The sequence below is a fragment of the Danio rerio genome, chromosome 9 (genome assembly GCF_049306965.1).
Source record: "Danio rerio strain Tuebingen ecotype United States chromosome 9, GRCz12tu, whole genome shotgun sequence".
Lineage (NCBI taxonomy): Eukaryota > Metazoa > Chordata > Actinopteri > Cypriniformes > Danionidae > Danio > Danio rerio.
The window spans coordinates 49677214-49701792 of NC_133184.1; the positions used below are offsets into that span (position 1 = coordinate 49677214).

A 24579-nucleotide genomic window follows, 5' to 3' on the forward strand; every position below is an offset into this window, starting at 1 on the left:
CTTAGGGCCCTATCATACACCCGGCGCAGTGTGGCGCAAGACGCGGCGCAATAGTCTTTTGCTAGTTTCAGCTTGGCGCAAGAGTCATTTTGAGGCGTTGCGCTACGCTGTTTGAATAGCAAATGCATTAGCGCTCATTTGTGCATCCATAGGCGTTCTGGTCTAAAAAGGAAGGCGTTCAGAGGGGGACCGCTGGTGCGTTGCTATTTTGAGAAACTATAATAGATTTTTCATTAGACCAAAACTAACCCGGTCTAAACTCTGGCGCAGAGTTCTGCCTCACTTACACACTGCTTAATACACACAAGAGAGCAATAGGCAAATATCTTTACATATGAAAAAATTTAAATATTAAGAATCTATATAGGATATAATAAGAATAGATATAGAATATAAATATAAAGGATTAAAATATTACAAAACATATTATTTTCTAGCCTACATAAATATGAAAAAAAAAAATCACTGCTTTTATGTCTTCTTCATCTCGGGAGGCTTTTTCAGTTCATTCATAACAATTTGCATTTGTATAATGTTATTATTATTAGCAGTATTATTTATTATATCCATATTTATATTTGTTTTATTAAAAACAAGCTTAGATTTGCCCACCTGTCAGGTTTTAGACCATATGGGGCATGGCAGGTGTATTTGGAAATAACTCAGTTTTTTGACCACACTTGGTTATTATTGTTCATTTATTCGTTTGCTGGAAAATAGAACTGAATTTAGAAATAGTTTTGAAACAAATATTTACGCTTAACAAACTAAATTAATTATTTATAGGCTAATTGATGTCTGTGCGTAAAGGTTTCCCTATCCAAGAGCGAAAGTGAAAGTAGATCCATTATCTCTCATTCTCACGCAGTAGATGCTCTGTTTAACAGTTTTCTGTTAAAAAACTGTTAACTGTTTGCTTGTGAAATGCTCATTTTTTCCACTTAGACTTACTTTGCGTCCTGTAAATAGCGAATGCGCTCTTAGCGCGACGCAGCTGGGTCTTAAAGGGAATGGGAGATGAGACTCTAATTGGTTTATTCTCAAAACACACCTATAACTCATTAAGAAAATAAACTCAACCCTTTTAGCCCATGTGCCTTGGCGCAAAGTGAATTTTCCCGTCCGTAAATTAGCAAAAATGCGTTCTGACACGCCCTGAAAGCGTTTGCGCCCTGCGTTTTAATCAGACCGTCAAAATAGAGCCCTATGTTTTATTCTTTTGAATATTTCATTTAATTATAGTCATTTTAACAATTTAATAATCAGGCATTGGAATCAGAATGTGAAAAAGCATTTACTAAATAAATAAATAATAATTAATGTTAACAAAAAAGTGCAAGGTAAAAAGTAGCAGAGGCTGTGATATCTGCAACCAGATCTATTTTCAGTTGTCAGATACCCACATGAAAATATACTTTAGTAATGTATAGTAAATACTCATGTCCATGTGTTGTGCGATACATTGATAATTGTGACAGGCCTATTTTTGAGCTCAAAAACTCAATTCAATCCAATTCAAGTTTACTTGTACAGACTCATAAGCCGGGTTGGGGGGGTTGGGCACAGGGTTAGGGTGGTTCAAAGGTCCAGATTTTGTCCCCTATATGAGCTCATTTATCCTATTTTGACTGCTATGCCATAATAAATTGTGAAAATAACCCATCGAAAACGGTTTAAGGACCATTTTTTTTCACTCTGAAGTCACGCCGTGCCAAATTTGGCATCACAAATTCTGATTGAGGAAAGCTGAATGTACTGGCCAGTTTGTTATTTGCCTGATAAATGACAATAGGCTAAAATGTATAATTTAAAACCTAACAAATTCCTTTTTTTTCTAATGATTATGATCTCATAAATTTGTATTTTTAAGAATAAGTATCTTTATATATATATATATATATATATATATATATATATATATATATATATATATATATATATATATATATATATATATATATATATCTACAATTCTGCCTGGTCTATATCTGTGAACTCATTAGGCCATATAGGCCATTAGGGTCCTATGACCAGTTTCTTTTGTCTGTCATTCAATCTCGCTGCATATTAAAAGGTGATCGAGCTTTCTGTGTCGCAGCCCCAAGGCTCTGGTACAGTCTCGTTTTGAGCATCAGGATTTCTCCACCATTAAATACTTTTTTTTAAATCTAACTTAAAAACATATGTTTACTCCCTTGCCTTTGAGTGACGCATGCATGTTATTTCATATCTGTATTTTAGTTATTACACACACACATATTTTTTTTTTAATACAAGTTTTGTTTTTGATTTTATTTATTGAATATTTTTGTTTTATTGTAAAGCACTTTGGATCAACTACAGTTTTGTAAAATTGTGCTCCATACATAAAGTTTGCCTTGCAAAGTTTACCTTTATTCAAAATTTTTAGGAAATGTTTTTGGTACGTCAAAAAGTGTTGTTATGATCACCATCCAACAAGATATGGCAGCAAAATGTAGGGCTTAAATGTCACTAAAATGCAGTATTTTGATCTCATAAATAAAAAAATGAGGCAAATAACTGCTAAAAGGTCCACTTTTTGAATAAAAACCCCCACCCCTTTTACCAGGCTAGCTACTGGCATGCTGTATGGCACTTTTCAAAGTAACTATCATTCCGAAGGAGCTTCACAAAAAAGTGCACATCATTATATTGTTAATGTGTGTATATTGTCACAGCAAAACAGCCAGAACTTTATTTTTAGTAACTTGACCTTTTTAATCTGAATGATCTGTCACCAGATTCAGCCCATCCGCTAACAAACACATTTAGAAACTACAGGAAAACTAAGAAAAGCTCATCCTCTCCAGACAAACAAGAAGTAAACAATGATTGAAGGCTTTTGGCCACTTTAGTAAACAGAAACACGTCACTAGTTTATGGTTCACTGGATCTCTGTCCCATAGCAAAACCTCACTGACGGGTCAGGACATGCCGTTGTTTCGGCTACACTTTGTGTTTAGTTTTTCCTACCAGATCCAGAGTCTGATTAGAGTGAAAAACACAGCCAGAGGGAATGAGATTTACCCATGGGTTGTGTATTATTACAGCCATATTTTTTGTTATGAAATAATCCATTAACACGAAGCCTTCTAAACTGCAGAAATAGAAAATAAAAAGTTTCTGTTTTAATATATTATTTTGCTCATACAGTCAAAGTCAAAATGTTTAAATCATTTTTTAAATATTTCCCAAATTCTGTTTAATGTACAGACAATATGTTCAACACATTTCAAAACATAATAGTTGTAATAACTCATTTTTAATAACACATTTCTTTTGTCTTTTCCCTGATGTCATTTTCATAATTTTATTTATTTTAGCAGGTTACTAGCAAGTTAAAAAATATCTAAAAAACTAAATCTTGAGTGAGCTACAGAAATATAAATATTGTGGAGATTTTCTTGCTCTATTAAACATCAATTGGGACTTTTTTTTTAAAGAACAGAAAGTTTTAGGAGAGCTTATCATTTGGCCATTAATTGCATGTATCAAAAAAAAATCCCCCTATTCTTTATCAATCCATTCACTGAGACTACAATGTGGTCAAAAAGTTTGGTAAAATACAGTATTTTCTAGACTCGCTGAATCTCCATGTAAATTTTTTTAAATACCATTGATTAAGAATAATACTAATGAGTCATTTGATCACTTTTCAGCACTGTTATTCATGTACTGTATGTGTATAGGTTACATTTTACAGAAAGTATTGTACATTTACATACTTACAAACAAACAAACAATAACACACAGTTACGTCAGCCTCCAAGAACATTTCAAGCAATATTAAATATTGAGCATGATAATTGTTTAATACATTTTGATGAGTGAATTGTCTTTTTCCCAAAACAAAAAAAATTGTTTTTCCAAATTTTAAAAATCCTCATTTTCAAAACAGGGTCCGAACTTTGGCTTAAACAGTCCTTTTACACATTTTGGCTTCAATTCTTACAATCTTAAAGGGACAGTTCAGCCAAAAAGGAAAATTCTACCAACAATTACAGACCTTTATCAGTTTCTTTCTTTTGGTAAAAACAAAACAAGATACTCTGAAGAACGTTGGAAACCAGTATCTACTGACTTCGATGGTATATATTTTTCTCTAGTATGGAAGTCAATAGCTACCGATTTTTAAATTCTTTAAAATGCTTGGATTGGAACCACTTCTTGGAGAGAATAAATTTTAAATAAAAACTATCCCTTAATGTCTGCAAGACTCCATGATCCCAGTACAGAAAAAGGGTTCCCACTTTAAGCCAAAAATTTTAATTAAATTAAATTTGCCATAAATTTCACTGACTAAAAGCTGAATTTCCACAATCTGCGATAAACAGAAAAAAAGAAAAGAAAAAAAAAACCCAGCTTTTGTGTTGAGCAGCGAACAAACAAAAAACAGCCACAGTACTTTCATTATTAGACTGTTCCTTTAAGTGTGATGAAGAGAGAAGTGACTGCCGCTTAACAAGCAGGAAATAAAATGGCACTGAGAAATAGCCTAATATGGCAAAATATAAAACAACATGCTAAGAACACAAGCTATAGAAAAAAAAACAATTTGATAAACACACGTTAATATTTAAAACTCAAACAAAAAACCATGATATTCCATTACTTGGATAAAAAATATATAAATAACTCCCTGGCTTTTAATTCCTAAAATAGAATTGAAAAACCCACACTGCAAAAAATAAATACTTTTCTTACTAAGAATTTTTGTCTTGTTTCTGTAGTGTTAATGTCTAAAAATTCTTAAATTAAGGAGCATTTTCTACATAAGCTAAACATGTTGTCTTGTTTTCAGAAATTAAAAATCAAAATTAAGTGACTTTCTTTTTAAAATATACAAAACTATCTAATTTCAAAGCAAAATTACAATTATTTAGCTTGGAAAAACTCACCTTTGACAGATTATTACTGAAAACAAACAATATTTCTTTTCTTGACCAGAAAATGCTTATTGATTTAAGAATATTTACATACTTGCATATTAAGTGACTTTTTGCATAAACAAGCTAAATAATCTGCCATTGTGGTAGCAAACAATCTTTTTTAAAATCATTTTACTTGCCCATGGGCACATATTATTTATCTTGTTTTAAGAAAAAAAAAAAAAAAACATGCTTAATATTGACACATCATTTTACACATTATATGCATAATTTTTACTTGTCAAGAAAAATGCTTCTTGATTTAAAAACTTTTAGATATTTGGACCAGGAACAAAACAAAAAACTCTAAGGAAGAAAAGCATTTTTTTTTTTCAGTGAGGATTTTTAGAGTCAGAGAATTGTACATATTTTTTTTTTTTTTTTTTTTTGTCAAAGTAATGGCATGAAAAAAAAAAAACACGAAGCAAGCAAAGAACTTTTTTGCAGTGAAAAATCTATGATATTCCATAACTTTGGCAAAAAAATTGAATTTTTGTTTTGTTTCTAGTCCAAATATCTAAAAATTGTCAAATCAAGAAGCATTTACTAAACTATTTTCTTAAGCAAAACATATTGTCTTGTTTTCAGAAATAATGAGTCAAAATTAAGTAAGTTTTTCCTTAAAATGAAATAATCGTAATCCTACACTGTAAAACAAAAAAGTTAAAGTAACTCAAACCATTTAACTTCAAAAACTAATCCTACTGTAAACTTAATCTATTTGAGTAAACGAAGCAATGTGAGCACAGAAAAACCCCAAAAAATGAAGAAAACTTAAATCAACTGAGTACTGTAAAACCCAATAAGTTAAGGCAACTCAAACCATTTGAGGAAACCGATTGCTACAAACCATTTGAGTTAAAAAGGAATCTATATGAGTACTGTGAACTTACTCCATTTAAGTTGAAGTAATGAGGTATTTTAATTAACTCTTTACCTTCAACTTAATGGAGTTCAAAACTCCATTAATGGAGTTCAAAACTCATTTCAAATGAGTAGAATTAACTTTCAGTCAGTTTTGAGTTAACTACACTCATTTCATTTGGCAAAGTTGATTGTTTACAGTGTAATATTATTTTGCTGAGCCCATTTGGCAGATTATTTAGCTTGTTTCATGGAAAAAAGTTGCTTAATTTTGACATATTACTCCTAAAAAAAGCTAATATTTTTGCTAGTCTCACAAAAGCATCTTGATTTAACAATATTTACATAAAATCTTATAAATAAGCAAAGCATTTTTTGCAGTGAAAAATCCATAATACTCCATTACTTTTTTCCATATACAATTGACTGACTTTCAATTTCCGGAATAGACCTTTTTTAAAATCCCATTATATTCCACAAAGTCTTGTGGGTTCACTGAAAAAAATATTATTGAATGGATTTCGATTAGATTAGATTAATGATTAAATATATACACTAAAAGTTTTTAAGATAAGTGGTTGCAAACAATTTATATGGACTGAATATAAACAAACAAATTAAGTTGAGCTGAATTCAGCTCAATTAAATTCAGCCCATACAAATTGTTTACAACCACTTACCCTAAAAAAAATTACCAAATGCAATGAACCATTTTATTTAAGTGTACCTCAGAGAATTTAAGAAGTCAACAAGCAAACTCACCGTCCAGCCGGACATCATCTCACCGACTCGTCTTGTTAGCCCCCGAATATTTAATCCCAAAGAAGAACTGGACTCAAGCATATACAGTCAGGCTCCTGCATACAACCGAATCCCACCACACACTGACAACAAGAGCCTGGATGTCTGGCCTTTGTTCTGACATATTTCCTGAGCTGCATTGTTAACCATGGAAAGGAAACACATGCAAACTTGCACACACGTTTTTTCTGTGGGATTCTCCAACACGCAGTGACCTAAACATTGTTGTTCTTTCCTTCACGCCTTTTTTCAGAGGTCAAAGTTTAACTGGAGCCTTGCTACAGTTAAAGAGACGAGTTTTAACATCTATGTAGATCATTGACAGAGATTTGCAGACCGCCGAAACCCCCGCCGGCAGCTCTGACATGACATTATGAGAATAGAAGGCCTTATTTACAAGTTCAACACAACAGAAACTAATGAGCGTGTTGGACTGCAGGAGGTCAAAAAGCTGAAGTGTGTAAGACATCATGAGCTGCTGTCACAACAACACAGCTCAATAACGAGAGCGAGGAGCAACACGTATTATATCAGGCTTACAATTATAACGCTGAGTATTATTTGCAACAAAATCCACACAGAACTTCAACAGCAATAACAGCGCCAATTTTATGAAAGATGTTTTACTAATGTAGACAAACAACATTCATTTATTAGTTTGATTTCCTTCGGCTTAGTAGGGCTGCTCGATTTTGGGAAAAATCATAATCATGATTATTTTGGTCATAATTGTAATCATGATTATTCAAAACGATTACTATATACTATAGTCAAAAGTATTAGCGCTCATGAGAATTTTTTTAAAATAAATATTTCCCACATTTTTTTTACAGAGCAAAAAATTTAAACAATATTTCCTATAATATTTTTTCTTCTGGAGAAAGGCTTATTTGTTTTATTTCGGCTAGAATAAAAGCAGGTTTAAATATTTTGAAACCTATTTTAAGGTCAATATTATTAGCCCCTTTAGGCAATATATATTTTCATTGTCTGCAGAAGAAACTACTACTACAATAACTTACCTAATTACCCTAATTAAGCCTTTGAATTTGAATGCTTGTATTTTGAAAAATATCTAGTCAAATATTATGTGCTGTCATCATAGCAAAGATAAAAGAAACTAGTCATTAGAAATGAGTTATTAAAACTATTATGTTTAGATTTGTATTGAAAAAAAAATATTTCCATTAAACAGAAATGGGGATAAAAGGGTTGCTAATTTTCAGGAGAGCTAATAATTCTGACTTGAACTGTAAATATGCAGTTATTTTCCTCTCTGCAAAGGAAAGAGAAATAAATACAATAGAAAAAAAATATGAAACAAACTGTGCTCTAAGCATCTTCACTGTAAGAAAAACACTTTAGCTACAAAAGTCCTCCAGTCAAGAGCAGTGAGGGAATTCGGTGTGCGAATGAGACCGAATGCTGACCGCGTGCTTCTGACTGTGTGTGTGCTGCATGCGGTTTAGTTTGCGTTTTTAAGAGCAACAAATGTTTACAACTGAAAAGGGGGCGGTAAATAATGGAATAATCGTTTATCTCGATTAATAGTTTTTCATAATCGTTAGAAGCCAAAATTGAAATCGGATTTTCTATTAATTGCATAGCCCTACGGCTTAGTTTCTTTATTGGGAAGAACGGGGAGAACATGCAAACTTCATACAGAAAATGCCAACTGACCCAGCTGGAACTCGAACCAGCAACCTTCATGCTGTGAGGCGACAGTGCTTTATTTTTAAACCATGTTGTTTTATAAATACAACTACTGTTATTATTTAACTAGTAGATTACATATAAATTATTCAGCAATGAAATCTAGTGAGGTTTTTCTTTAGATTTATTTTTGGCCTTTTTGCCTTTATTAGATAGGATAGTAATGAGACAGGAAGTGAAGTTGGAGGGGGGGTGAACGGTAGGGAAATGTCCTTGAGCCGGGATTCGAAGCTGAAACGCCCTGACGTGCTACTGCACCGTATGTAAGCGCTAACCAGTAGGCTTTTGCACCAACAGAAGGCTGTATTTCTATGAGGAGCTTGTGTCTTTGAGCCGGGATTTGAACTCGGGACGCCCTGACGTGCTACTGCACCGTAAGTAAGTGCTAACCACTAGGCTATTGCACCAACAAAAGGTTGTATTTCTATGTGGAGTTTGCATGGTCTCCCCATGTTGGTTTGGGTTTCCACCGGGTTCTCCGGTTTCCCCCACAATCCAAAGACATGTGCAATACTTTGTTTTTGTGTGAATGTGAGTGTATGGGTGTTTCCTAGAACTGGGTTGCAGCTGGAAGGGCATCTGCTGTGCAAAACATATCCTGGAATAGTTGGCGGTTCGATAATAATAAATGAATATATGCTTTTTTTTTTTTTTTAAATCAACTCAACTTTTAGAATCAACAAATGAATGCTATTTTACGTCTATTTTTAAGGAATTCTCCAGGAATGTATATAGTGGTACGCTTTCAGAATGAGCCTGGATTGGATTCATCTATTTGTTTGCCCCTTGTGATGAAAAAAAACAACATCAACAGAAAATGCATACTTTGAATCAATCAGTATTTAGGACTTTTCACCTAATAAGCACAGTCTAGGAATTAAATGTATTTTTGAACTGAACAGGCAACTTCAAACACCCATTAACCAGTGTCCAGAATGATTTAACAAAACTGTAAAACTGCAGGAGACCTGTTTAATAAAAACACCTCCCCGTCATCTCCTGTTGTGTTTTAGGCTTAAATTAAAGTGAATATACAGCGTCAAGTGACACAAAGACAGATAGAGGAGAGATATGAGGAAGAGGCTGTTCTTTTCTCCACACAGACAGGTATTAAATAACAGGTCTGTGGGCAGAGCTGTGACAGGACACTCTGTGAGCGCGTCCTCCATTAAAAGAGCTTGATTTACCGTCGCCCGGAGCGTCAACCAATGTTTTCATTTGGCGAAAGCTGTGTGACATGATGCCCTGAGGAAAGAACATCTCGCTCCTGCGCGCACGCACACGCGCACACACACACACACACACACACACACACACACACACACACACACACACACACACACACACACACACACACTAACTGTACAGATCATTATGCTGGAACTGTCAAGCTAAAACAATGTTTTTATTTTATTTTTTTTCAGAACACAGTACAATCTTAAACTGACAGTCTCACAAGTGTCTTAAAAGTCCCATGAAATTAAAATAACGTTTTTTTTTTTATGTGTTAGCATCAGTATTGTTCATTTTTAGGATATCTATAAGCTAGTGTGCTTTAAAACAGCGACAAAATTTACCTTAGAAGATATAAAACTGATATAAACATGTAAAGCTTGTAGTTAGTCACTTCTGCCTAAATGGATCAACGATTTTTTTTACATCACCTCATACTTCAGTTTCTCATCAAATCATAACCAATCAAATGCTTGTTAGTGTCTGACATGTTCCGCCCCCTTCCAGACACCCCCAGACGCCCCCTTCCAGACGTCTTCTTATTTGCAGAGCTGTGATAAAACAAAGCCCTATTGGCTGTTTATAAAATGAGGGAGCAGCTATATATGCCCCGCCCCCTCTTCGTGTTTCGGTTGAGATTACACCAAACATCAAATAAAAATGCACATTTCAAAGTACTTCACAGGACCTTTGACATAACATTTAAAAAATAACTATTAGAGAATGGCAATTAACAATTAGAGTACAGCAGCAGAAAGTCAAAAAGTCAAGTGGTGCTCACTGCAGAGCCATTTAGGCAGAGCTGAGCTCCAGCGAGGGGGAGCATGAGCTCTCGCTCCTCCTTTCTTGCACTTCTTCTATGAGTGATGTCACTGGGGGTAGGGTTAGGGGTGGGGTTGGTGTACGCATTAAATCAGCTTATAGGAGGAGGAGCGAGAGCTCATGCGCCCCCTCGCTGGAGCTCAGCTCTGCTTGAATGGCTCTGCAGTGAGCACCGTCTCCAAAAAGTTGGTGCCAAGTTGATGTCACTTTTACACTTGATACAGTCAATCACACTCAATACTCTTAAAGGGCACCTATGATAAAAATTATCTTTTGTACACTGTTTGGACAGAACTGTTTGTAGGTATAGTGTGTCCACAGTCATATTGGGGTAGGGCTGGGCGATAATTCGATTTCAGTAATTTATCATAATATAAAACTTTCGCTAAAACCATAATGACAGTTCGATAATTGTTCGATAATATTAACGCACTATGCGTAACGCTGCGCAGGCATTTTGCAGCCTGCCCTTTCGGAGGCCGCACGCAGTCATACAGTGTTTGTTGAACTTGAAGTTGTAAAAAAAAAATAAGGTAAAAAAAAAAGGTCTGAGTCAGACATTGTTGACAAGAAACTTCACTAGACTTCAGTAGTCTAGAGCTAGGCTACTTAGTTTTTGCAATCGACAAAAAAACAGAGCAACGTGCACTGCAAACTGCGCAGACGACTCGTGTCATCAAAAGCAGGCAACATCACACACCTGTTTCATCATTTAAAACAATACCACCCTTAAGAAGATGCTAAGAAATTACAAACCCAAACAAGCGTTGGTAAACTAGCGCAACTACCCAGCAGAGTCTCATGTCATCATTTTCTAAAGTCATGCCTTACGAGAAAAACCCCTCGAAAAGACAGACGAAAGATATGAAGGACAACACAGTCTCAAACACATCTCAATGAACGCTTGATGCTTGCTGTAAACTACAGGCTGCATTTTTTAAGAGTATTTGTTATGACATTAATAGGATCTTTTTTTGTCAAGCCTATGTTTCCATTTTAATATTAAGATATTTAAAGTAAAGTACCAGCCTTTTTACATTTAAAAGACAAAATCACTGAGGAGAAATCAGATGCTCAAGACATAATCTTTAAAATAATAACATATTAAAAATGCAGCAAATATATGACAGACGTTTACAATCATTAATCATTAATTAAATCCTTATATATATATATATATATATATATATATATATATATATATATATATATATATATATATATATATATATATATTCTTTGACAATGTCTTTTTGCAACGAATTTCGTTTTGTATAACGTGTATCTTAATTTGGATGTATATTTATTAGTAAGTTGTCTACAGTAAAAACAAGAAGAACGAATAACATCTGAGGTGAAGCGCTTTAACACAAGCTCGCCATATGCTTTAGCGCCAAGACAATACATCAAATTGTTTTCACTGTATCATTTTAATTCATTAACGAAGGGTGGTTTGAGCAGCATGAGCAGGACAGTCTTTTCAGGCTATTCGCAGCACTTCTAGTATTGTTAGATTACCTCTAAAGAATAAAGTCGGTCTAAAGGATGTACAGAGAGCTCAGAAGCTTGTTGTGAATGGAGAGGTTCCCCATGTATCTCGCCGTAATGCGCGATTGATAAAATGAGTCTGCACAGGCCCATATTTGTGCCAGTCCATCAGATAAAATTGGTGAAAACACCTGCGAATATAACGGAGATCTGCGCATAACAGGGTTCTATTCATCCCGCAATACGCCATGTCAAGAGGGTGAAAGCCAGGGCCGGCCCGTGGCATAGGCAGTATAGGCAAATGCTAAGGGCGCTGTACATCCAGGGGGCGCCAGAAATGAGCGGGGGTAAGTTGGTTTTGTTTTCAATATTCCTGACACACATTCAGTGATAGATGGCAATAACTCAAAACCTCTTACCCTAAAAAGATCTAAAGTGTGTTTCCTACAAAAAGACAAAGCTGGTTATGTTTCACAGCTGTCTTTTTTCTTTTTTTTCGTTCGATATTAAGAGCACTGCTCCGTTTAGCCTGGGATATGCGTTTAGCCGGGAGAGCTGAGCTTGCGCGGAGTGGAGCTCTCCGTAAGGGACCGTCGGAAAAGTGCTTATTTTTTTTTTTTTTTTGCTCTATTCTGCTTGTTTTATTTTAAACACAACTAATGTTCTCTTAAATGAGCACAACAGTTACTAAAGTAGTCGAATGCTTCATTCATTCATTCATTATAGATCTGTGCATTCTCACATTAACACCTCTGTTATCAAACAAAACACAATGAGAGATTCATTTGCTGCTCTTCACTAAATAGCAAATACAATTAAAAGTTAGATAGATTTTGTAGCTTCATTTAATTTCTGTATAGGCCATTGATTTTAATAGGTTAAACCTTTTATTATATTGTCAATATTTTCTATTGTTTGCTATGTATTCTATCATTTGAAGCTATTTGTTGTCCCATATTTTAGCATCCCAACTTTGATATGACATAACATTGCTAATCATGAAATAGCTATAGTGCTATCTGTTAGTTTTACATCAGCTAATGTTATGGAAGGGCATAGATGTTTTGGAAAATAGTAATATTATTGTAACTACCCCATCATTCCTCCCTCAAGCAAATGTGTAAATATTAGATCTATTCAGCTATAACCTTAATTGCATTGGCATATTTTTCTGACATTTTCCCGGCTTGTAGTCGATCAAAAAGCTGTTTAGTTTCTTATGACTTTACACTAGCAGTGGAATTTACAGCGATGTGACGGGGCGCCACCTGAAATCTTGCCTAGGGCGCCAAATTGGTTAGGGCCGGGCCTGGTGACAGCATAAGGTAAACTGCACACAATTGATGATGTAATACGTGGATGCGTCTCACAGCACAAAGCATAACTAAACGTTTAAATGTCCATGCTTAATCAGTCATTGATAAGGTTAAAATGTCGATTAAATGTTATCAACAATCAATAGATCATCAAGTAATCGTTAGCATCCTTAAATAAAATAAAGGATATTTCACCCTAAATTCACCATACTCACTATTAAAAGGACAGTTCATCTAAAACTGAAAATTCTGTGACCATTACCTCAACTTTTACTTGTTCCAAACTTGTTTAATATATTTCTTTCGGATGTTGAACAATAACATCCAATAACTTGTAATGTCTTTGGTTGAAAACTTGAACAGTGAATGCTGAGTTAAGATTGTTCTTTTGCTTATTATTTTATTTATATTGTCAGACAGCAGAAACATCTCACAAACTGTGTTAAATCAGCTGCACAAAGGGATTGGCCTGCTAAAAATCTTATAAAATTGATAGATATGAAGATTTTACATTTATCGTGATAATTATCGATATCGACAGATATGAAAAAATGATTGTGATCATTTATTTTGCCATCTCACCCATCTCTATATTGGGGTGATATAAACACAATAAGTTTCTTTTTTTTATTTCCTGATGTTAAAATAGGACCCAAACCCCTCCCATTTTGATGCCCACCACAACATGACGTAGGAGAGCGATTCCCCGCCCAACGAATTGATTGACAGTCGTGTATTAACATGTCTCCGTAATGCGTATAATCAAATCAACAAGACTGGATGTACTGTAATGTGTATTGATATAGCGCATTTATTGTGTATGGCCATACACCCAAAGCGCTTTAAAATCATAAGGGGGGTCTCTCCACACCACCACCAGTGTGCAGCATCCGCTATTGGTGGAGTGGAGAGACAGTGATCGAGCAGTGAAAGGGGATGATTGGGAGACCATGATCGTAAGAGCCGATAGAGGGACTTTGGCCAGGACACCGGGGTTACACCCCTACTCTTTCACGAGAAGAGCCATGGGATTTTTAATGACCACAGAGAGTCAGGACCTCGGTTTAACGTCTCATCCGAAAGACGGCGCCCACTGACAGTGTAGCGTCCCCTTCACTTTTACTGGGGCATTAGGACTCACACAGACCACAGGTTGAGCGGCCTCTGCTGGCCTCACTAACACCACTTCCAACAGCAACCTAGTGTTCCCTAGTGGTCTCCCATCCACGTACTGACCAGGCTCAGCCCTGCTTAGCTTCAGTGAGTAACCGGTCTTGGGCTGCAGGGTGACATGGCTGTGGCATTCAAAGGGGCATTCAAACTGGGATTCGAAGGTCTGTTCAGCTCTCTGTGATCATCAATCATCATCAAATGTGATCAAGAATGAGTTTTAAAAGTTTAAAACGTCTTTTAAACAGCGCATGTTAATGAATTACCATCTTTATTACCACCGCCGCATGTCAGAACAATTATAAAAAGACACTTCAATCCCAGTTTGTAGACATAAATCAGGTTTATTTAGTACATTTACATAACGGATATGCATTCAGCAGTGGAAATTAAACTGTATCCTGTCACATTTGCCGTGCAAAGTTAAACGCGGAGGCTGTGTGCATGCATGAACTTTGTAATGATATTGACTCATCATTGCAGAAAGGCTCAAATTAACTCCACAACAAATTCATCAAATAATCATTGGGAGAGTTTCATAAGATAAAATATGTTACGTGAGATCTTCATGTTCCTTCACTGTCCTGTTTATCTGATGCAGCAGAAGATGGACACACAAATCAGAGCCATACGGTGCAATCTCTGTGGCTCTGACAGGGAACGGTGGGTGGGGGGAACCAGCTCATTTGCATTAAAGGTGCAGACAACAAAAACAGCTACATTGTGTTCAGAGCAGAAAATTCCAATATTGGAAAAGGTATAATAAATAATCTGATGGGTGTTTTGAGCTGATACTTTACAGAAACATCATAGAGACAAAAAATATGCATCTAAAATCTTTAATAAAAAAAGGGTCAAATAGGTGCTCTTTAAGTAAAAAAAAAGCAAGTTTTGTGTTTGCTTTTTTTCAAATATGTTTGTGTTTCTAACCGTGTCTGTCCGCATGTCAGACATAACAAAGTCCAACGGAGGAAGATATAAATAGAAGATTTCTCTCTCTCTATCTCTATGGTGCCGGTCAGCTGTTCATGACTACACTGTAAGCATAAGGAAAACACACAGCACAGGAAACACACTGTCCTCACCCACAGGGAACAGTGCAGCCAGACAACAAAAGCAACCTGCTGCTGACCTGCTAAACATAACAACAACAACAACAACAACAACAACAACAACAACAACAACAAGATGTTGTAAGCTTAATAATAAATTTCCATAAGCTTAATGATTATTTAAAAACATAACTCTCCTTTAACTGACTGATTTCATCCATAATTTAATTTTAAAAAATCAATATTCCAAACAAACCATTGCTGTTTCTACTGTCCCACAATTGAAGCTGGGCAGAAATCACTCCTAAAAGGTTAAACGAAAGTGAAAGTTTCCAAAACAAAACATAAACAAACACAAAAAACAAACACACACACACACACTGTGGGAAACGGACAATAACAGCCTGCACTGTCAGTCAACACAAACGGCAGATTACTTGAGAAGAAGCAACAACATTAATGTGTATTTATCTGTAAATCACCAAGTCGAATAACATTTTTCTTTCCATGAAACTGAGAGGCTAAACGTGGGGCGAGTGTAAATATTTGTTAGTAATATTTAAGGATTTTGTGTCTGTGTTGGCAATTTAAGCACTGGAGAAACTGCGGTGGTCCAATAAAGAAAGGTTTAAAGGAATGAACACTGTGGTTATGACTGCTCATTTGTTCAAATAATCATGAAGTAATTTGGAAATAGAGAGTGGATGTGTACCAAACAAGTCAGCATGAGGATAAACTCACTATTAAAGGATGTAAAACAAAGCTGGGATTAGCTGTTATGGATACCAAGTAATAAAAGCGTTGCATTGATATGCAGATCAACAGATGCGTGCATTGCAGAGATTTTATAACATCTTCAGATGTGGCTCTTCCAATTAGAATAAATAAATACATATTACAATTCTCAGAGGTGGCCACAGTGCAATGAACCACCAATTACTGTGGTTACAATGTTTTACCAGTAGATTACATAATTAATTTACAAAATATAAATATTTGGAAACAAATAATTCTATATTTTTAAAATATGATTAGTAATTAAGAATTCAATTGTAATCATCATAATATTATTAAAAAGATTAAATAATTAGTATAATTAGTATTTCATTAATACATTATTATTACATCTTGCATAACTGCATTGTTATTACTAGTATTATTTTATTATTATAATTATAATACATGTTTTAGGCAAATAATGATTTACATAATACTGATAATAATAATAGTTATAGTAGTAGTAGTAGTAATAGTAATAATAATAATAATAATACAAATAATAATAATAATAAGTAATAAAATGTTAAAACATTAACCATGCAATTATGCAAGTTTTAATTTAAATAAATATATAGTGATATTTTATTTTTCTGCAATAAATATTGCGATTACAGTTCCAAAAGGTAGTTTAAATAGCTCTATTTGACATTTTCTGGGGAATCTCTTCAGGTACAGAAATTGAGTAATACCAATGAAAAAAAATCTTAATTTGCTTTGTCTTATTTCTAGATAAAATATGTCAAATTCTTTGATCAAGTCAAAATATTTTGTTTTCACCTTAAGTCAAAATGTACAGTTTTTTTCCTTAAAACAAGCTAAATTATGTGTCAGTTGGGGAAGAACAACAGGCTTGTAGATATTTTAACAAGAAACAAGAAAAAAAAAAGTTTCCCGTATAAATAATAAATGCAATTAAGTTTTGTTACACCTCCAAACATCATCTTTTTTTGTGCTCAAATTTATAAAACATCCTTGAATGCTCAGTTGCAGGCTTTAAAAACACAAGCAAATGATAAACTTTCACTCTATTATTTGTAAACTTAGCAGAGACTCTACAAATCCCATGTGTTCTGTTGCTCCTCGTCAACTATAATTCAGACTCAAACTGTGGAGTGACTATTGCAGATGCACACATTGTAATATCGATGCTGATGAGATATATTGTATTGATTAGCATGTAATAAATAGTAATATATAGTAATTTAGAGTATAGTAATTTATGGTAATAAATAGTAAATTAATAGATATTAGTCACATTTTCTTTTAATTTGCATTTCCAAAACATTTTCATCCAAACTCAATTACACTATAAACTTTCACAGACTGAGAAATACTCAACACACTGTGACTCAAATAATAAGGCATATAATATAAGGCATAAATATAAATAAAATAAATTACCAAAAATAAATCAACATACAGTACAAGCAGATCAACCATATTCGGTAAACAAATCAAACAATTTTTGCCTTCTCATCTCTCATAATTTTTACAGCCTCAGTATAGGTGACAAACCTCACACTCAATATTAACCATAACGTACAGTACAAGTGATTGTGCTTGTTTGAGCAAGAGCTCCACCTTGTGGCCACTAAATAATGTTCTCTTTAGCACAGGTGTCAAACTCAGCTGCTCTTTAGTTCCAACACTAAGGCTGCATTTCTGTTCAAATGACCCAATTCCATTTTTTTCTCTCATATGGAACAGATCGGATATGGCCCATGTACGTGTAAGCAGGAAAAAAATCACTAGGATTCTGATTTACTCTAATCAGATTCAGTCCGTGCTCATATGTGGAAATCTAACCTACATGAATCTGTGCTGTGTTATTTAAGGCCGTTGGGGCCAAAACGCAGGCAACAAACACGTTTACACATAACCAAAATGTTTTGTCATTTATTTTATTTCCACTTTTTTAATTGTCATTTTATGTTCTTGTGTTAATTTGTGTGTATGTACTGTATGTATCCTGTGCTGCTAAAAAAAAACACAAAACATGTACTGTGTCTTAGCGCACACTTGTCAAATAAAAATCATTCAGATTTCTCAGGAATCCTTTTTCAAAGAAATCTCAGCAGCTGAAAGCATTATAATGTCCCAGGCCATCAAACATAACATTACAGAAGATGTCTGGTCGTTCATAACACGAAATATCTGCTACAGATCATAGACTGCAAAACATTTATTGTGATCTGAGTGAAATGACATTATACATTTTAAAATGAGCAGGTTAGAGAAATTATTAAATGATAGTGCTTTAAAAAATGAGACAAGTAAAAAAAAAACGTGTTAACACGTAAATTGCGTGTTAACGTGTGATTACCAACGTGTTCACGCATAGTTGCCTGTTAATGCATGATAACATGTATAGCGCTTGTTGCAAACGTTTTGGCCCCAACGGTCTTCCATACTGTGTTCTGGTGTCTGCAGTGTAAGCAGGTAGATCGGATTTTCACCTGTCAATGCGAGTCACGCGTCATTAAAACCCATAACAAATGACGTCAAGTCTGACACTTTCTTTTCAGAACAGACTTCAGCAGAGTCCCAAACCTGAAATCTCATACACGAGGACTAAAACAGCTTTCATATTGTCATATAGCACAGGTATAAAAGCATGTTAACGAGAGCCAGAGAGCGCAATGTCCGCCATGTAACCAATATAAACAAATATAAAACTAGTGCATGCATCACGCCATGGACATTACATTAAGATGCCTAAAGGTTTTAAAAAAAGCCTATATTTCTAAAGAAGATGGCCAAATGAGACCCTTTCTGTCATAAACTATAGTAAAACAGCTCGTCAAAAGCTGCGAACAAATTACATACAAGAATAGAGAAAAGAGCTCACTTTAATTATCAGCTGTTAATCAGCGCCCGCTCTTTTTTTTTCCTGGTCATTGCGCCTTTGCCGTGTGCTGTGTAAATGCAGACGATCGAATATGAGTCACTTTTAAAAAATGATGTAGGCAGATCAGCAAAAAAATCGTATACAGTCACAAAATCGGAATTGACCATCAATATCTGCAGTGTAAATGAAGCCTAATTAAAAATACCTGATCAAGCTAATTAAGTCCTTTAGGCTTGTTTGAAGCCTACAGGTAAACATGTTGAAGCAAACTTGGAACTAAACTGTGAAGGCCAGCGGCCCTCCAGGAACTGAATTTGACACCCCTGCTCTGTAGTATTAACAACAACCACTAAAAATGCTTTATAACCATTTTCATGTAAAACTGTAAACACAAACACTAGACATTTCCAAAATTATTTAAAAGTGCTGTTAGTATGAACTAAAAAATTATATCTGCAACAGTAACAATCAGTACATTAAAATCAGCGATGACGGAGGGATTAATAATTAATTGCCGGCAGCTAGCTCTCTGCAACTCTCACATGGTCGCCCACTGAAGCTAAGCAGGGGTGCGCCCGGTCAGTACCTGGATGGGAGACCACATGGGAAAGCTAGGTTGCTGCTGGAAGTGGTGTTAGTGAGGCCAGCAGGGGGCGCTCAACCTGTGGTCTGTGTGGGTCCTAATGCCCCAGTATAGTGACGGGGACTCTATACTGCTCAGTAAGCGCTGTCTTTCCGATAAGACGTTAAACCGAGGTTGTTAAAAATCCCAGGATGTCCTTCGAAAAAGAGTAGGGGTTTAACCCCGGCATCCTCCATCATGGCCTCCTAACCTTCCCCATATCATAATTGGCATATCATCACTCAGTCTCCTCTCCATCAATCAGCTGGTGTGTGGTGTGCGGTCTGGCGCAAAATGGCTGCCGTCGCATCATCCAGGTGGATGCGGCACACTAGTGGTGGATGAGGAGATTCCCCCCATTGTGTAAAGCGCTTTGAGTGCCCAGAAAAGCGCTATATAAATGTAAGGAATTATTATTATTAAGTTAGTATGTTAAAACTTTACTCTACATCAATGGTGTCAAACTCGATTCCTGGAGGGCCGCAGCTCTGCATAGTTTAGCTCCAACTACCTCTTATTCACACCTGCTTAATAGTTTCACCTTGATTAGTTGGATCAGCCGTGTTTGATTAGGGTTGGAGGAAAACTGTGCAGAGCTGCGGCTTTCCACAAACTGAGTGCTTTACATAGGCTGATGGTCAGAAAAGATTGTTTCGCTCTCAGGATGACGTACGGTGTTATTATTGATGTTCAGGTCGGACAGGTCTGTGCTGTTGACTGTGTGGTCAAACGAAATGAGCGATTCAGGCTGATCACACAAACCTAAACACAAACAATCATCAGCTTTCAGCATTTGCTTCTCCACTTTACACACCACAGACTTTATTAACCAAGCAGATCTGCAGCATTTAAAGTGATGATTGCTCCTCATAAACATCTGATATTGAGGATAATAAACACACATGCAGTGCACACACAACCTCTTCTGTTGGACATCAGCCAAGGGATATATAAAGTCCATCACATGTTTGACTCAAAGATGCAAGTATTTGAGCTGAAGGTGACTTTCAGAAATACTCAACAGAAACCGACACGTCTGGCCTTCAGCACACAACAACTACTGTGAATCGAACAATAATACTACTACAGACAAAAGCAGAAATAGAACAGGCTTCACTATCAGGATATCTTTCATATTTCAGTTACAGTACATTTACATTATGTCGATCAGGCAAAAGGAAGTCACAACTTGTAAAAATTTTTAAAATCAAATTTAAAAAGTTTATCAAAATAAAAACTTCTTGTCCGTTTCAGATTAAAATGAAATAAATGAACTAAAACAAAGATGATAAAAAGAGAATAGATAATAAAACATGATAAAACTAAACAAAACATAAAACCAACTGTTTTAGATTTTTAAAACATGTAAGAAATGTGGATTGACTAAAAAAAAAATCGGTTTCAAAGCATTAAATATGAATGAAATAAAATAATAATAGCAAGCTTTATAAAAGACGTCAGTTTCAGATCATGACTAATAAACAACACAACACTACACTAAACAACCAAACACTACACTAAACAACAACAACACTGCACAACACAACTCAACAAAACTTTGAGCAACAACAAAATACTAAACAACAAAACACAACCCACACTACAATAACCAACAAAACACAACACTACCCTAAACAACACTACACTAAACAACACTATACAACAAAACACTAAACAATGCAACACAAAAACACTATACTAAAAACAACCCTACTCTGTACAACACTACAATAAACAGCAAAACACAACACTACACCAAACAACACTACACAACAAAACACTGAACACTACACTAAACAACAACACTACTCAACACAACTTTAAGCAACACAACAAAATACTAAACGACAAAACACAACCCTACACTATACAACACTACAATAAACAGCAAAACACAACACTACCCTAAACAACACTACACTAAACAACAACACTGAACACTACACTACACAACACTACATTACACAACACTACAATAAACAGCAAAACACAACACTACACCAAACAACACTACACTAAACAACAAAACACTGAACACTACACTAAACAACACTACATTACACAACACTACAATAAACAGCAAAACACAACACTACACCAAACAACACTACACTAAACAACAAAACACTGAACACTACACTAAACAACCCTACACTGTACAACACTACAATAAACAGCAAAACACAACACTACACCAAACAACACTATACTAAACAAAACTACACAGCAAAACACTGAACACTACACTACACAACAAAACACTAAACAATGCAACACAACAACACTATACTAAAAACAACACTACACTAAACAGCACTATACTAAACAACACTACACTAAACAACAAAACACTGAACACTACACTAAACAGCATTATACTAAACAACACTACACACAGGGCTCGAAATTAACCTTTTTGCTTGGTAGCACCGGTGCTCGTAACTTTTTAGGCGCATCAGCGAAAATTTTGTCGCACCCACCAATTATGAGCACCGTTACTACAATGTTTTATACAAACATATTTATAGCATTTGAAAATCAACACAAACAAACTAACAAGCAAAAAAATTAATACATATATGCAAGCGTGAGGAAAATATGTCTCAACGAAATCCTGTTATCACAAGAAAATACATTTTTATAACAGAACTGAGTGACCAAAGCATACACGGAGCGCTCACCGGCCCTGCACACACTGCTTGAATGAATCTGTTAACGGTATAACTTTGCTGTACTCACCAGTGCTGTCTGATATTGCACTGATGCTTTTGACACATACTGTACCTTATTATATGCACACATGTTAATAGCAACACCGGTTTTTCTATGAGTAGCAATGTTACTTTACTCAGTGTAAGCCCGTTTGCGATGGTGTACATGGTGTTAAATTTAACATATAGCTGCCACTTGCACGGCGGACAGCATCTGGCCATTATATGAAGGATTAAACAGAAGCTCTCGTGCTAGATGTGGCAAACAGTTACCTGAAAACTCCATCCCACAGACTTTTCATAGCGGACTTGAAGCCAACGGAAGTCTTCTACTCTTGGAAAAGTGTGGGTGGTGGATTAACATTCAGCACATGATCACTAGTTAGATGTTTCATTATTTGTAACTAGATGGTTTCTAAAACTAAATCTGTAGTGTTATCTTCATTCTCATCTTCAGCACTTTACAATTTTTTGCGGTAGTAGCTCTCTCTGTCATCCAAAGCCAGAAGGCGTTGAGTGATTGACAGCTGCTATTAACCAATCATTCGCGTTCAGTGCTAGAGCAGATGGTGGGCCAATAAGAAGAGCGCGAAGGCGGGGCAAGCATTACGGACTTGGATTTGTTTACTGCTGCAAGTTGACATGACAACTGTTTTAAACCATTCCTGAGCGCTGCGTTTCGCGTTCCAAGTGCAGACAAAGAGCTTAGAGATGCATTCTGCGTAATGTCTCCCGAATCCGCGCATGTGGTGAACATTTTACAGCAAAAACTGGTCGCACACAACAATTTTAAGCACTCGCAGAAATGCTCCCAAACATTTTTTAAGGTCGCATAGATAAAATTTAGGGGGCATATGCGACCAAAATTTTCACAATTTCGAGCCCTGTACACAGCAAAACACTGAACACTACACTACACAACAAAACACTAAACAATGCAACACAATAACAGCATACTAAATACAACACTACACTAAACAACAAAACACAACCCTACACTATACAACACTACAATAAACAACAAAACACAACACTACACTATACAACAAAACACTAAACAATGCAAAACAACAACAGCATACTAAATACAACGATACACTAAACAACAATACACAACACTACACTGTACAAGACTACAATAAACAACAAAACACAACACTACACTATACAACAAAACACTAAACAATGCAAAACAACAACAGCATACTAAATACAACGATACACTAAACAAAAAAACACAACACTACACTATACAACACTACAATAAACAGCAAAACACAGCAAAACACTGAACACTACACAACTAAACACTAAACAATGCAACACAACAACACTATACTAAAAACAACACTACACTAAACAATAAAACACAACCCTACACTGTACAACACTACAATAAACAACAAAACACAACACTACACTATACAACAAAACACTAAACAATGTAACACAATAACACTATACTAAAAACAACACTACACTAAACAATAAAACACAATCCTACACAGTACAACACTACACTGAACAATAAAACACAACCCTACACTGTACAAAACTACAATAAACAACAAAACACAACACTACACTATACAACAAAACACTAAACAATGTAACACAATAACACTATACTAAAAACAACACTACACTGAACAATAAAACACAACCCTACACTGTACAACACTACAATAAACAACAAAACGCAACACTACACTATACAACAAAACACTAAACAATGCAAATTGCAAAACAATAACAGCATACTAAATACAACACTACACTAAACAACAATACACAACACTACACTGTACAAGACTACAATAAACAACAAAACACAACACTACACTATACAACAAAACACTAAACAATGCAAAACAACAACAGCATACTAAATACAACGATACACTAAACAACAAAACACAACACTACACTATACAACACTACAATAAACAGCAAAACACAGCAAAACACTGAACACTACACAACTAAACACTAAACAATGCAACACAACAACACTATACTAAAAACAACACTACACTAAACAATAAAACACAACCCTACACTGTACAACACTACAATAAACAACAAAACACAACACTACACTATACAACAAAACACTAAACAATGTAACACAATAACACTATACTAAAAACAACACTACACTAAACAATAAAACACAATCCTACACAGTACAACACTACACTGAACAATAA

At 35.2% G+C, this 24579-nt stretch overlaps 1 protein-coding gene across 23 annotated transcripts in view; it reads right to left on the reverse strand.

The window, feature by feature from the left end:
- The window catches only part of tns1b (tensin 1b), a 488173-nt gene that overhangs the window by 428830 nt on the left and 34764 nt on the right, over positions 1 to 24579 (reverse strand). For 10 of the 23 annotated variants that reach the window (XM_073913191.1, XM_073913189.1, XM_073913190.1 and 7 more), the window contains exon 1: positions 6576 to 6699. The exons of the other annotated variants lie outside the window; for them this stretch is intronic. In XM_073913191.1, the coding sequence (XP_073769292.1) occupies positions 6576 to 6656 (81 nt within the window). In that variant the 5' untranslated portion in view covers positions 6657 to 6699. Of the gene's footprint in view, positions 1 to 6575; positions 6700 to 24579 lie in introns of those variants that run through there. 23 annotated transcript variants of the gene reach the window in all.